This window comes from Pristis pectinata, chromosome 10 (genome assembly GCF_009764475.1).
Source record: "Pristis pectinata isolate sPriPec2 chromosome 10, sPriPec2.1.pri, whole genome shotgun sequence".
NCBI classification, from domain to species: domain Eukaryota; kingdom Metazoa; phylum Chordata; class Chondrichthyes; order Rhinopristiformes; family Pristidae; genus Pristis; species Pristis pectinata.
Window position 1 is genome coordinate 95,603,124 of NC_067414.1, and position 13,111 is coordinate 95,616,234.

At 47.8% G+C, this 13,111-nt stretch overlaps 1 protein-coding gene across 2 annotated transcripts in view; it reads right to left on the reverse strand.

Moving 5' to 3' along the window:
• sde2 (SDE2 telomere maintenance homolog (S. pombe)) overlaps window positions 1-11,903 on the reverse strand; it is a 36,283-nt gene extending 24,380 nt beyond the window's left edge. Inside the window, exons 1-5 of one of the 2 annotated variants that reach the window (XM_052025322.1) lie at window positions 11,717-11,903; window positions 9,671-9,788; window positions 7,335-7,446; window positions 4,916-5,085; window positions 4,118-4,226 (exon numbers count right to left, since the gene is read on the reverse strand). In XM_052025322.1, the coding sequence (XP_051881282.1) occupies window positions 4,118-4,226; window positions 4,916-5,085; window positions 7,335-7,446; window positions 9,671-9,788; window positions 11,717-11,815 (608 nt within the window). In that variant the 5' untranslated portion in view covers window positions 11,816-11,903. The remainder of the gene's footprint in view (window positions 1-4,117; window positions 4,227-4,915; window positions 5,086-7,334; window positions 7,447-9,670; window positions 9,789-11,716) is intronic. The other variant, XM_052025323.1, reaches the window with a different exon arrangement.
• Between the last annotated feature and the right edge of the window lie 1,208 nt (window positions 11,904-13,111).

Sequence of the window (13,111 nt, forward strand, 5' to 3'; positions counted from 1 at the left end):
AAAATATCTTGTTTGCAATTTCTTGAATTTAATTGGCAGACACTATCTGTTCAAAAAACGGTGTTAATAAGAAAACAGAGCAGTCAATATCCTGCTCCTATACAAGATATAGGAGCAGAATTAGGCCATTCAGCCCATCTAGTCTGCTCCACTAGTCTGACAAATGAATAGTAGGAATATGGCAAGGTACAATTAAAAATGCTGAAAAGACAAATACAATAGAGGCATAATTTTTGATGTCAGGCTATGCCGTTACATTGCCCTAAAGAAGTTGAACTAAGATTCATCAGGATAATTCCTGGGATGAGTAGGTTGTCCTATCAAGAGAGGCTGGACAGTTTGGGTCTGTATTCTTTGGAATTTAGAAGAATGAACAGTGATTTCATTCAAATATACAAGATCCTAAGGGGGCTTAACAGGGCAGACACTTTCCACTAGTAGGAGAGTCACGAACAAGGGACATTGTTACAAAATAAGGAGCCAGTCATTTAAAACTGAGGTGCATAGAAATTTGTTCTCAGAGGGTAGTGAATCTCTGGAATTCTCTGCCTGAAGGTGGTGGGGGCTGCATCATTACACTTATTTAAGGTTGAGGTAGATAAATATTTGAAAGATCACAGAATTAGTTATGGGGAACTGGCACAGAGGCCAGCATAGATCAGCTCCATCAAGAGCACAACCCTCCCCACCACTGAGGACATCTTCAAGAGGCGGCGCCCATCACTAAAGACCCTCAACATCTGGGACATGCCCTCTTCTTGCTACTACCATCAGGGAGGAGGTACAGGAGCCTGAAGACCCACACTCAGTGATTCAGAAACAGTTTCTTCCCCTCCGCCATCATGTTTCTGAAGGGTCTATAAACATTACCTTGTCACTCCTTTTTTTGCCGCACTGTTTTTGTAATTTATAGTAATTTTACGTCTTTACGCTGTCCTGCTGCCGCAAAACAACAAATTTCACATCATACAAGTCAGTGATAATAAATTGATTTGGATTCTGATGACATTGAACGGCAGGATAGTTTGAGGGGCCAGATAGCCTACTCCTGCTCCTATTTTCCTGTGTTCTCGTGTTCCTGACTATACACGATGCTATGGCTTGGTCCACCAGTATTATGCCAATCGCTATGTGGTAACTATGGAAATAAAACGGGACATTTGCCTGCATTTTCTCAAGCACTGAGATCAGCCCCACTGATGTGCAGTCCCCATTTTGTCACTTTTTTTTAAAATAAAAGCAGCGCTGGGGTTACATTTACTATCTTCCATTCTATGGGGACCATTGGAAATCTATGGAATTTTGAAAGACGACTACCTAAGCATCCACTGCCTCCATCACCAGCTCATCCAAAATCCTGGCTGCAAGTCATCAGGTCCTGCTGATTTGTTGACTTTCAGACCCATTAGCTTCTTTGATTTTTTTTCTTCCAAAATGCTGATTTCTTTCAACTCATTCTCTTTAGATCTCCATTATTTCCAGGAGAATTTTTGTGTCTTCTGTGAAGACAGACAAAGTATTTCCCTCTCTACCATTTACCTACTCCAGACATATATCCTCTTGTCCTCAGCCTAAGGTAGCAACACAAGACTTTTTCTAGATCACAAGACAAAGGAGCAGAAGTGGGCTATTCAGCCCATCGAGTCTGCTCCACCACTTCACCATGAGCTAAACTATTCTCCCATCTAGCCCCATTTCCCAACCTTTTCCCCATATCCCTTAATACCCTGACTAATTAGATGCCTATCAATCTCGTCCTTAAACACCCCCAATGATTGGGCCTCCACAGCTGTATGTGGCAACGAATTCCATAAATCCACAACCCTCTGGCTAAAGAAATTTCTCCTCACCTCGGTTTTAAATGGGTACCCTCTAATTCTAAGACTGCACCCTCTTGTCCTGGACTTACCCACCAAGGGAAACAACTTAGCCACACCTACTCTGTCCAATCCTTTCAACATTCAAAATGTTTCTATGAGGTCTTCTCTCATTCTTCTGTACTCTAATGAATACAGTCCAAGAGCCGACAAACGCTCATCATATGTAAGCCCTTGCATTCCAGGAATCATCCTCGTGAATCTTCTCTGAACCCTCTCCAACATCAGTACATCCTTTCTAAGATAAGGGGCCCAAAATGGCACACAGTATTCTAAATGAGGTCTCACCAGTGCCCCATAGAGCCTCATCAACACTTCCTTACCTTTTTGTGTATCTATAGAAGCTTTTACCATCTGTTTTCAAGTTTCTCGCCAGGTTAAGCTCATGTTTTTCTTTCCCTTACTACTGGTACTACTTGGTCCAAAGTGTGAAACCTTCCCAATTCTCAGGCTAATTGACTGTATTGGCAACACAAGTTATCCCTTCATCTAACACAGTGGTGTGGCGGTTAGCCTAACCCTATTACTGCACCAGTGAACAGTGTTCAATTCCGGCTGCTGTCTGTGAGGAGTCTGTACGTTTTCCCCATGTCTGCGTGGATTTTCTCTGGGTGCTGCGGTTTCCTCCCACATTCCAAAGACGTACGGGTTAGGAAGTTGTGGGCCTGCTATGTTGGCACCGGAAGCGTGACGACACTTGCGGGCTGCCCCCAGAACACTCTACGCAAAAGATACATTTCACTTTTTTATGTATATGTGACTAATAAATAAATATTATTGCTGTATTATAATACTATCAAGTTAGTTCTTTTATTAGCCATTGTTGGACCACTTTCCTGGGCTTTTTGCACTTTGTTGTAAACTATGCTTTTATTCTTGAAAGGTTAGTCACTGTTTATTGACACACATTTTGAATAACAGGCTATCAATAAAAATTAGGTTCAATTTTAATCTTCCTGATTTTCCAGTTTTACTCTCTTGGTCGGTGTGGTTTGTGGTTACCAATATCTTCTCATGTATTCTTCCCACCTTGCTTCAATGCACCAGAGGCAATCCAATGACTGGACCACAGAGCATCTTTCCCCCTGGTGAGTGCATCCTCTGCAGGACAGGGCAAGAATCTGCCAAAGTTTATTTTCTGCCAATTATGGCACTTGAATGCTATACAAACACAAACTCAGTCACAGAGGGGAAATATACAGTAAATCCTGAAGGGATTTTCTCACATATAGTCTCACAGTCACCCGCTTCAATCTGGTGCAACAGAAAGTTTCTGGCACGGTGTTGCAGGGAGAACGACGTGACCCTGGGGTGGATTTACCAGGATGACACCAGGGATGAGGGCTTCGTTACATGGAGAGGATGAAGCAGCTGGGATTGTTCTCCTTCAACTGTGGAAGGTTAAGAGGAGCTCTTCCAAATTGTGACAGCTTAGTTCGAGCAAACAGGGAGGGTGGGCTTGCAGCCAGAGTTCACAGTCTTAAAATAGTCAGTAAAACTTGAGGGAAGTGAGGAGAAATTTATTTAAAAGGATGAGCACTTAGATCTGGGATAGACCACTGAAACTGTGGAAGAATTAGTTTTAATGGGATGTCCAAAAGGCAACTATAGACTAAAGACTAATTTATAGACTTATTAGGGGTAAAAAGCTGAGACTTAAGAATAAACTGGACAACCCTGTCAAAATGACGGCACAGATAACAGGCTGAATGACGGTCTTTACTGCTGCAAGATTCAATAATACGCAGAACGAGCTGCCAGAGGGAGTGGCAGGGGAAGGTACAATTACAACATTTAAAAAACCTCCACACAGGTACGTGGATAGGATTGACTTAGAAAGAAATGGGCCAAACACAGGCAAATAGGACGAGCTTAGGAAGGCAACTTGGTCGGCATACATTAGTTGGTCCAAAGGGCCTGTTTCTGTACTCTGCGACTATGAAATATCACAGCAGTACCCTGTTGCTTCAGTTTACTATGTTAAGTGGTACAGAGATAGGTGCCAAATAAACTCCCGGACCTACACCACCACACAAAGGCTAGGGTCAAGCTGCTTGCTTCCCCCCACCCCACCCCCAAACAAAAGGTGAAAACAAAATGCTTACAACGAAGTTGAGGACACTCACAGTACCACTGATATGAAGGCAAGAGGAGAAAATTGTCAAGTAATAGCAGCAGCAGCCAAGAGGAGTACGGTACACACAGAGGCAAGACCAAGCCTATAGCGAGTGTTTCTTTACCAGAGACATCTTTTCTTTCCTTCCGTGGCTGCCTTGTGGGTGGTCGGATGAGCACGCTTTCGGATCCCACCCTCCGCTGCCACCACATCACTTGACGATGCTTGTAAACCTCAAGGGAAATGCAACATTTAAAAATAGCATACACGACCCCAATTTGACTTTCCAAGAATAATCTGTGTGGGTAGGGGTAGTGCAGGGGAAAATAAAACCTTGTGTCACTAACTTGAGAAGCAAGTGTTCAAATGGCCCAGTAGGAAGTGGATTTATCATCCCTTCCCCACAAGGGCACATTTACTCCTTGACTGCAATGAATACGGCTCCTCAATTCTCTTCCAGTTTAATAGATTTTCTGTCATCTTGTAGGTACACTGTAAATTCAGTTTCCAAAATTATTGCAACTTAAAGTAACAAGTCCTGCTGATTAACAAGCCCGGGATCAGTACAGCCACAGGGCAACTAACTTCAGATCTCTGCCCTGGCATCTCAATCCACAATGGCCAGGGCACCAATAATGGCTGGTCGAGTCTGACCACTTGTAGGGAGCTCCACTGGCACAAACAGAAGCTCCAGCCCCCAAAAGCGCAGGCAGGATGCAGAACCGACCACAGCACCGCAAACCGAACATTGCGCACAGTAGTCAGTTTGAAGGACTTGCATTTTGATAGTGCCTTTCCCGACCTCGCATGTTACAGCCCAGGAGTCCCCCGGGCGTGACGGAGGAAACAGTGCAGCCAGTATGTAAACAGCAAGTATTCCAGGACGAGCGAGACGCCACTGGGGACGCGCACACAGCTGTACCTTTAAGCACGGAGTCCTCCAGCCGCTCCGACATCTCGTCCAGTTGCTGCTCGTACTGTGGGTCAGTGAAGTAGTGCTTGGGCTCGGCAAGCCTGCGCTGCAATCGCTCCAGTCGCCTCTGCTCCTTCTCCGTCTCCCGCCCCGCCTGTTTCTTTATCCATTCGGCCATGCTGCACAAAGCAGAAGCAACCGATCACAGGCTGCCCAGGTTCAGTCTTCACAGACGCCCTTTAGTCACTTTTGCCCACAAGTTGGAATATGTACAAGAATCACTCAATACGGTTGAACTTTTGAATTTAATAATATTGAGGGAGTGCGTTCACATGTACAGTCGGGCATATGTACCCCAGGGACAGCCTGTACACAATTATTGCACCCTTCAATTAAGACAGAGAAGATAAAGATATCTTTATTAGTCACATGTACATCGAAACACACAGTGAAATGCATCTTTTGCGTTGAGCGTTCTGGTGTCGCCACGCTTCTGGTGCCAACATAGCATGCCCACAACTTCCTGACCCGTACGTCTTTGGAATGTGGGAGGAAACCGGAGCACCCGGAGGAAACCCACGCAGACACAGGGAGAATGTACAAACTCCTTACAGACAGTGGCCGGAATTGAACCCTGGTCGCTGGCGCTGTAACAGTGTTACACTAACCGCTACAACTAGCGCTGCCACAGGGGCACAGCAGATTTCCCTTCCGATTCCCCTCTACTGCTGCTTTTTCCTTGGTCAGGTAGACAAGTAACGTAGCATGCCTGTATAACGCCAAGCAATGAACACTAATCTTCAAATGAAATGCCTAGCACTTTTTGCAGTCTTCGGATAACCAAAAGCGCTTCACAGCAATCTAGTGTTGACTCCAATTATCTCTTTACCATAAGAAATGTGAAACTGGTTCTCAAACAGCAAGTTCCTACAAACAGCAATACAATAATGACTAAATAATGTTTATACTGATGTCCATTGTGACTCAGAGACCAGAGACAGCTTCCCGCTGTTCAAACTGTGCCAAGGGATCTTCAGAAAGGCATTGGTTTAATGACTTAAAAACAGTAATCTCCTATAGTACAGTGTTCCCTCAGTGATGCACTGGATCGCTACCCAAAATACGTCAATTACAGAGTGAGAGGTTCTGACAGGGGCAACACCGATACACCGCAGTCAACTCAACACACAAAAAAGCAGAACTGTAGATATTGGAAATCAGTTCTGATGAAAGGTCTTTGACCAGTAACACCCATTTCCCTCTCTACAGGCGTTGAGCACTTCCAGAAGTGCTGTTTTTATTTCAACTCAGGAAGCTTTAGTCAAAACCCAATCCTTCCCCAGCCAGGAGGTATGGGGATCGACAGAGGCAACGGACCCTTCACTGAACAGAGAGAGTACTTCAGGAGGTTGAAACCGCGGGTCTTCCTCTCTCACTTCACGCAAAGCAGCGCGCATGTTCACGGCTTCACCAGATGGACTCCACTTGCGTTCCTGCCCAAATCTTTCTAACAATTGTTCACTGCTCAGTGACAAGACGTCATCACAACCAGCCGAATTACCCGCTCTCTTCCACCCAAGATCTTCAGCTGTGAGACCTGGCTCAAGCCCTGTCAATGGATGTAAAATCGACTAGCAAGGTGCCAGTTCAAAGCCAATCAGTTCACATGGATGGACCGGAAATGGCAAGCTGATCTTACCCCCACCTCTTACAGTAGCATCAGTGGAGCTCTCCCCGGTCTAACGTCTGGTTAAAAAGTTAAAATTAACTCTCAAGAAAAATGTCACCTTGAAAGCCTGGCCAACCAGACTCAAGAACAGCTTCTTCCCCACTGCTATCAGACTCCTGAACCAATCCCCTCTTTCATCACATCCCCTTCCCGGTGGTGCTGCCATGTTCTCAAACTCTTACTTCTACCTCTCTCGGTTATTCCGTTATTGTCACGTTCGCATTTCTTTATGCACTACTACTTTTGCACCAGTCTGCTGTTTTGTACTCTTTGTTGTATCTATTATCAGCATGTACACTGTTTACTGTGAGCTTCACACAAGCAAGGAATTTCACTGCACCCAAGTAAAAGACAATAAGATAGGCACGGTAGCATAGTGGTTAGCGTAACACTATTATAGCGCCAGCGACACAGGTTCAATTCCAGCCGCTGTCTGTGAGGAGTTTGTACGTTCTCCCCGTGTCTGTGTGGGTTTCCTCCGGGTGCTCCGGTTTCCTCCCACATTCCAAAGATGTACGGGTGAGGAAGTTGTGGGCATGCTATGTTGGCGCCGGAAGCGTGGCGACACTTGCGGGCTGCCCCCAGAACACTCTACGCAAAAAGATGCATTTCACTGTGTTTCGATGTATATGTGATTAATAAAGAAATCTTATAATCGGAATCCAACAGCAAGAGAAAACTCTGAAGAGAAAGCCTTACGCCTTTTCATGGTTTACATCCCGCAATCTTCTTCCACTCAAATCCCGGCACGCCTCGCGATTTGTAGTTTTCTCGATCTGCGCTCCAAGTGCGCGAAGCATTGACCCGAAACCTGAAGAATGACAATGGACCGAAAGTTTTACGTAGACTGAAGGTTCCACTGATTGTGATGCTGCAATTCAATCAGTTAGAGATTTTCATCACTGCTGGAGACTATTTGGCCCATAACAGCCCAAAAACTACTCAGGCCGATCCCACTTACCAGCTGAAGTTTCACACCTCCTCCAGAGACACTTAAATGATGAGCATCTGTCTCTACCTAATTTGCAAGCAGTGAGTTCTAGATCACCGCCTTCTTGTGAGAACACCTGTATTAACTGTCTTCATTCTTTTTAATCAATTACCTGAACCCAGGCTTGTTAATTGACCTCTGTGCCAAGAGAAATGCGAGGAATATGCCCGTCTGTTCACACCAACTTAGTCAAACTCTCCTTGTAACTAAACTTCCCCAGCTCCTGGGAATGTTCCTATAACTCCTCTCTGCGCCGCCTCTTATGCCATTATAGTGGTTCATACAGCTCCAGCACCTCATTGTCCTTGTATTTTTTTGCCTTGGCTAGAGGAAGCATCCATGAGCTTTAATTGCCTCATCTACTTTTCCTACAAGCATCAGGATACATGCACTCCAGCAATCCTCTGCCTGTTCCTAGAATCCTTCCACATTGTGTATTCTCCAGCCTTGCCTGCCTTCTAGAAATGCATTAGCTCACAATCCTTCACACTGAACTCCAATTGCCACTTGTCCATTTATCCACTGGTATCTTCCTGCAATCTTCTGCGTTCTTTCACTATCAACTATATGGCCAATTTTGGGATCATCTGTAAACTCCTTTATCATGGCTCCTGCATTCAAGTCTCACCAGTGATACTTAATAGAACAGTACAGGATCAGACCCTTCAGCCCATGAGGTCTGCGCTGACCATAGTAAGTGAGGAGTTCCAGCTGAGCCCTGTGGAAGCCAACTACCCGTAGGCCACCAGTCAAGAGAAACACACAGCAGTTCTACCCCTCTGCTTTCTGTCACGGAGACAATTTTTAATCCAACTTGGTCCTATCCTTTGGGCTTTTACTTTTCTGAACATGTGAAACTTTGTCAAACACTAAAATGCATTCATCAAATCAACCATCCTCATTTTCGACATTACCTTCAAATGAAACCAATGGTCAAGCTACAATTATCCCTTGGCTGACTGCTCTTGATTAACCTCTGCTCACTAAATGCTGATTTATGCTTGAACCAGAAAACATTCAAAAGGGACATGCCCACCACGTTAAAGACAGAGTCATAGAGCAATACTGCACGGAAACAGGCCCTTCAGCCCAACTCGCCCATGCTGACCAAGATTCCCATCCAAGCCAGTTCTTTTGCCCGCGTCCCTCTAAACCTTTCCTTTCCATGTACCTGTCGAACTGTCTTTTAAATGCTGTAATTGTACCCACCTCTACCACTTCTTCTGGCAGTTCATTCCAGATATGCACAACTCTCTGTGTAAAGAAGTTGCCCCTCAGGTTCCTATTAAATCTCTCCCCTCTCACTTTAAACCTATGCCCTCTTGTTTTTGATTCCCCAACCCTGGGAAAAAGACTGTGTGCATTCACCCTGTCTGTGCCCCTCATGATATTACACACCTCTAATAGGATCACCCCTTGGTCTTCTACACTCCAAGGAATAGAGTCCTAGCCTGCCCAACTTCTCCCTATAACTCAGGCCCTCGAACCCTGGCAACTGGAAATCAAAACAGACTTTCCCCACCATGCTGAAGACATGATAACATTCACTCAATTTATCCCCTTCTCTCTTTTGACATAACAGTTCCACGTCAGCAGATTTCTAATGCTCGGACACAACACCTGCAGACAAAAGGGTTTGGAAAAAGATGGCCAGAGCCTCCACTGTTTCCTCCCTTGCTCCTTTTTTAAGCATGTTGCAACAGAATAGAGAGAATTGGGTGATGTTTTATAGGAAATAATGCAGGTGACCTTACACAAGATACTTTTATGCTGATAAGAGCAGCTAATGATTCATATCTGGCCCAGCCTGAGCAAACGCTTAATGGTTCAGAGATTAAAACACGTGACCAAAAAGCATGAAAATAAAGTACAGGTCATGAGGGATTATTACACTCTTCACCTCCCACCACCACATTATATAATTATTTTCAGGGGAGTCAGCCCTCCTCATAGCTCACAAGAAGCATGACACTACTGCGACCAATGAGGTTTCTATGGCAGACCCCACTATTAACAGAAGACACAGGGACTATGTAAATTTTACCTCCTTTCCCTCCGACCAGTCTCGTTTCCAGACTGTAAATTGCTCCATCATGCAGATCCGCCTCTTCACCAACCAGTTTTCCATTACATTTTAGGTAAACATCGGCAGCAGGGAAACCCTATATTCAGAGAATTCAGTTGGAATAAATAACATTTTGCTGATTTCATATATCCACTTCATGTTACATATGGAGCGCACACATTTATTACAGAGGGCATTAAACCAAACGGAGTGGGGGGGGGGGGCAGGAGAGAGACAGCAAGCAGGGAGTAGCGCAGGATAGAGAGCATGGATGAGCAAGAAACACAGGGGGGAGAAACAGAGAAGGGCGCAAGATAAAAGAATGGCCGAGGATCACCGTGAGTCAGCTAGGATGCCAAACTGTGAGGATGCTATTGAAAATGCTCGAATGAAGAAACTTTTTTTTTTAAAAACAGAGAGTGGTGGGTGCCTGGAACGGGCTGCTACAGGTAGTGGTAGCAGAAACGGTAGTGGTAGCAGAAACGATAGTGGTGTTTAAGAGGTTGTTAGATACACGTGAACTTGCAAGGGATGGAGGGATGTGGCTCGGTTTAGTATCTTGGTTGGCATAGACATCATGACGTTCCCGTGCTGTAGTGTCGTACGTATCTGGTTCCGCCACCTTTTCTGGCAGACACCAAGTATGCAAAACACTTACCCACTCAGATCCCCTTTAAAACCCCTTCCTCTCACCTTAAACCTGTGCCCTCTTGTTCTTGATACCCTTACCATGAGGAGAAAGATTTTATTCCCCCCCCCCCACCTTATAATCTGACAGCTATTTGCAGCCTATACACAACTCCCGTGTTCAGCCTCCTGCTGCTCTCTGGTCTCCACCCCACCCACCTCCCCGTCCACCCACCCCCTCACCCCACCTCCTCCGCCCACCCCAAATCCCCCCCACCCCATCCACAGCACCCACCTCCCTCACCCCACCCACACCACACCCCCGACCCCCCCTCCACACATCCCCCCACCCCCACACATCCCCCACCCCCCTCACCCCACCCACACCACACCCCCCACCCCGTCACCCCACCCACACCACACCCCCCTCCCCCACCCACACCACACATCCCCCGACCCCCCTCACCCCACCCACACCACACATCCCCCGACCCCCCTCACCCCACCCACACCACACCCCCCCGACCCCCCTCACCCCACCCACACCACACCCCCCGACCCCCCTCACCCCACCCACACCACACCCCCCGACCCCCCTCACCCCACCCACACCACACCCCCCGACCCCCCCCCACCCCACCCACACCACACCCCCCGACCCCCCTCACCCCACCCACACCACACCCCCGACCCCATCTCCCCCCACCCCACCCACACCACACCCCCCGACCCCATCTCCCCCCACCCCACCCACACCACACCCCCCGACCCCCCTCACCCCACCCACACCACACCCCCGACCCCCCTCACCCCACCCACACCACACCCCCAACCCCCCCCCACCCCCCCACCACACCCACACCACACACCCCGACCCCCCTCACCCCACCCACACCACACCCCCCGACCCGTCACCCCACCCACACCACACCCTAACCCCCTCTCCCACCCACACCACACCCCCACCCCATCCACACCACACCCCCCACCCACACCACACCCCAACCCCCTCCCCCACCCACACCACACATCCCCCGACCCCCCTCACCCCACCCACACCAGACCCCCCGACCCCCCTCACCCCACCCACACCACACCCCCCGACCCCCCTCACCCCACCCACACCACACCCCCCGACCCCCCTCACCCCACCCACACCACACCCCCCGACCCCCCTCACCCCACCCACACCACACCACACCCCCCGACCCCATCTCCTCCACCCCCCACACACCCCCCCACCCCACCCCCACCCCGAACTGCCGAGCCCAACATCACGTCAACACCCGCCGCCCGCCCCTCCTGGAGGCGGACACCGGGGACAACTTAGCCCCCGGCTCCAGTCCTGGGCCCCATCCCACTGGGCCCCGACCCGCCCAGCCTGCGCTGCCCGCTCACCTGTCGGCAGAGGCGCAGCTTCAGCTCCAGGCCGGAGGAGCCGGTCGGCAGCGCCACGGCCACCAGTCGAGCTCCACAGCCGCGCACCCACACCTCCATGACAGCCGCCCAGAGAGCCGCGCAGGCGCACTAACACAGTGACGGCGGTGAACAGCCGGCAACGCAGGCGCACTAACACGGCGACGGCAGAGAACGGCCGGCAACGCAGGCGCACTAACACGGTGACGGCGGGGAGGGGCCGGCAACGCAGGCGCACTAACACGGTGACGGCGGAGAGAGGCCGGCGACACAGGCGCACTAACACGGTGACGGCGGAGACGAGACGGGGGGACGCATGCGTACAAGCGGCGGCGGCAGGCGAAAGGAAATGCGCAGGCGCAAACACGGGCGGTAGCCTCCGAGCCGACGTTTGTTCACGTGACGTCCTGGAAGAGCGCGTCACGTGGTGCCGGTGACGTTGCGCGGGAAAAGCCTGGTTCCCGCGCAGTGGGGAGGTGGGGAATTGGAGGTGCGCTTGGCTAATTGCAAGGGGAGTAGGAACTTGTCTCAGACTTATATTTAATATAAAACAAAGCTGGTGCTGGAAAATTGAAATAAAAGCAAGGGAATGTTGCATTCACGCAGCAGATGCTGTTTGCATTTGGAAGCACTGCTGGTCTGAGATCTAATGAAGCAAAGCCACCAATATGTGGCTGCTTTTGCATTTACACTAAATATACACACCCTTTGGTCCTGTCCTCCTTTGGAAAAATATTGGACAGATATTTTTAACATTATCTCAAATGTATTGAAGATTGATTTACAACCTCATCCTATCACTGCAATTTTTGGTTTACCAAGGATAGAGTCTGGCCATCTATCTGTCTCCGCTAACCGTATGATTGCCTTTGTCACATTAATGGCCAAACGATCCATTTTGCTTAAATGGAAGGATCCAATACCCCCTACTACTGTTCAATGGTTCTCTCAAACTATATCATGTTTCAACTTGCAAAAAATTAGGAGTGGTACTGTTGATCCTTCGCTTAAATTTGAAGAAGTTTGGAGTCCATTTATTCAATATTTTCACATGATGTAGATCCCCTTTCAATAACTGTCCAATTTAGAGGAACAGAGTTGACGACATAATATTGCTCTGTTTCTACTGAGAAATTTCAGTCCAGTCTTTTTTTTTAATTTTTCTGTTTGGTTTGATATATTGTTTACATTTTTTCTTATTGATTTGGGGATTTTTTTTTCTTTCTTTTCTTTTATATACACAATAAATCTTTTTCTTTCTTTTATATTATATTTGTTTACTAAGAGATCGTGGGATCTACAGATTTTTTTAATATTATTATTCTTTATGATTATCCATGCCATGATTGTTCTCCTGATCTCTTTGTATTACATGTA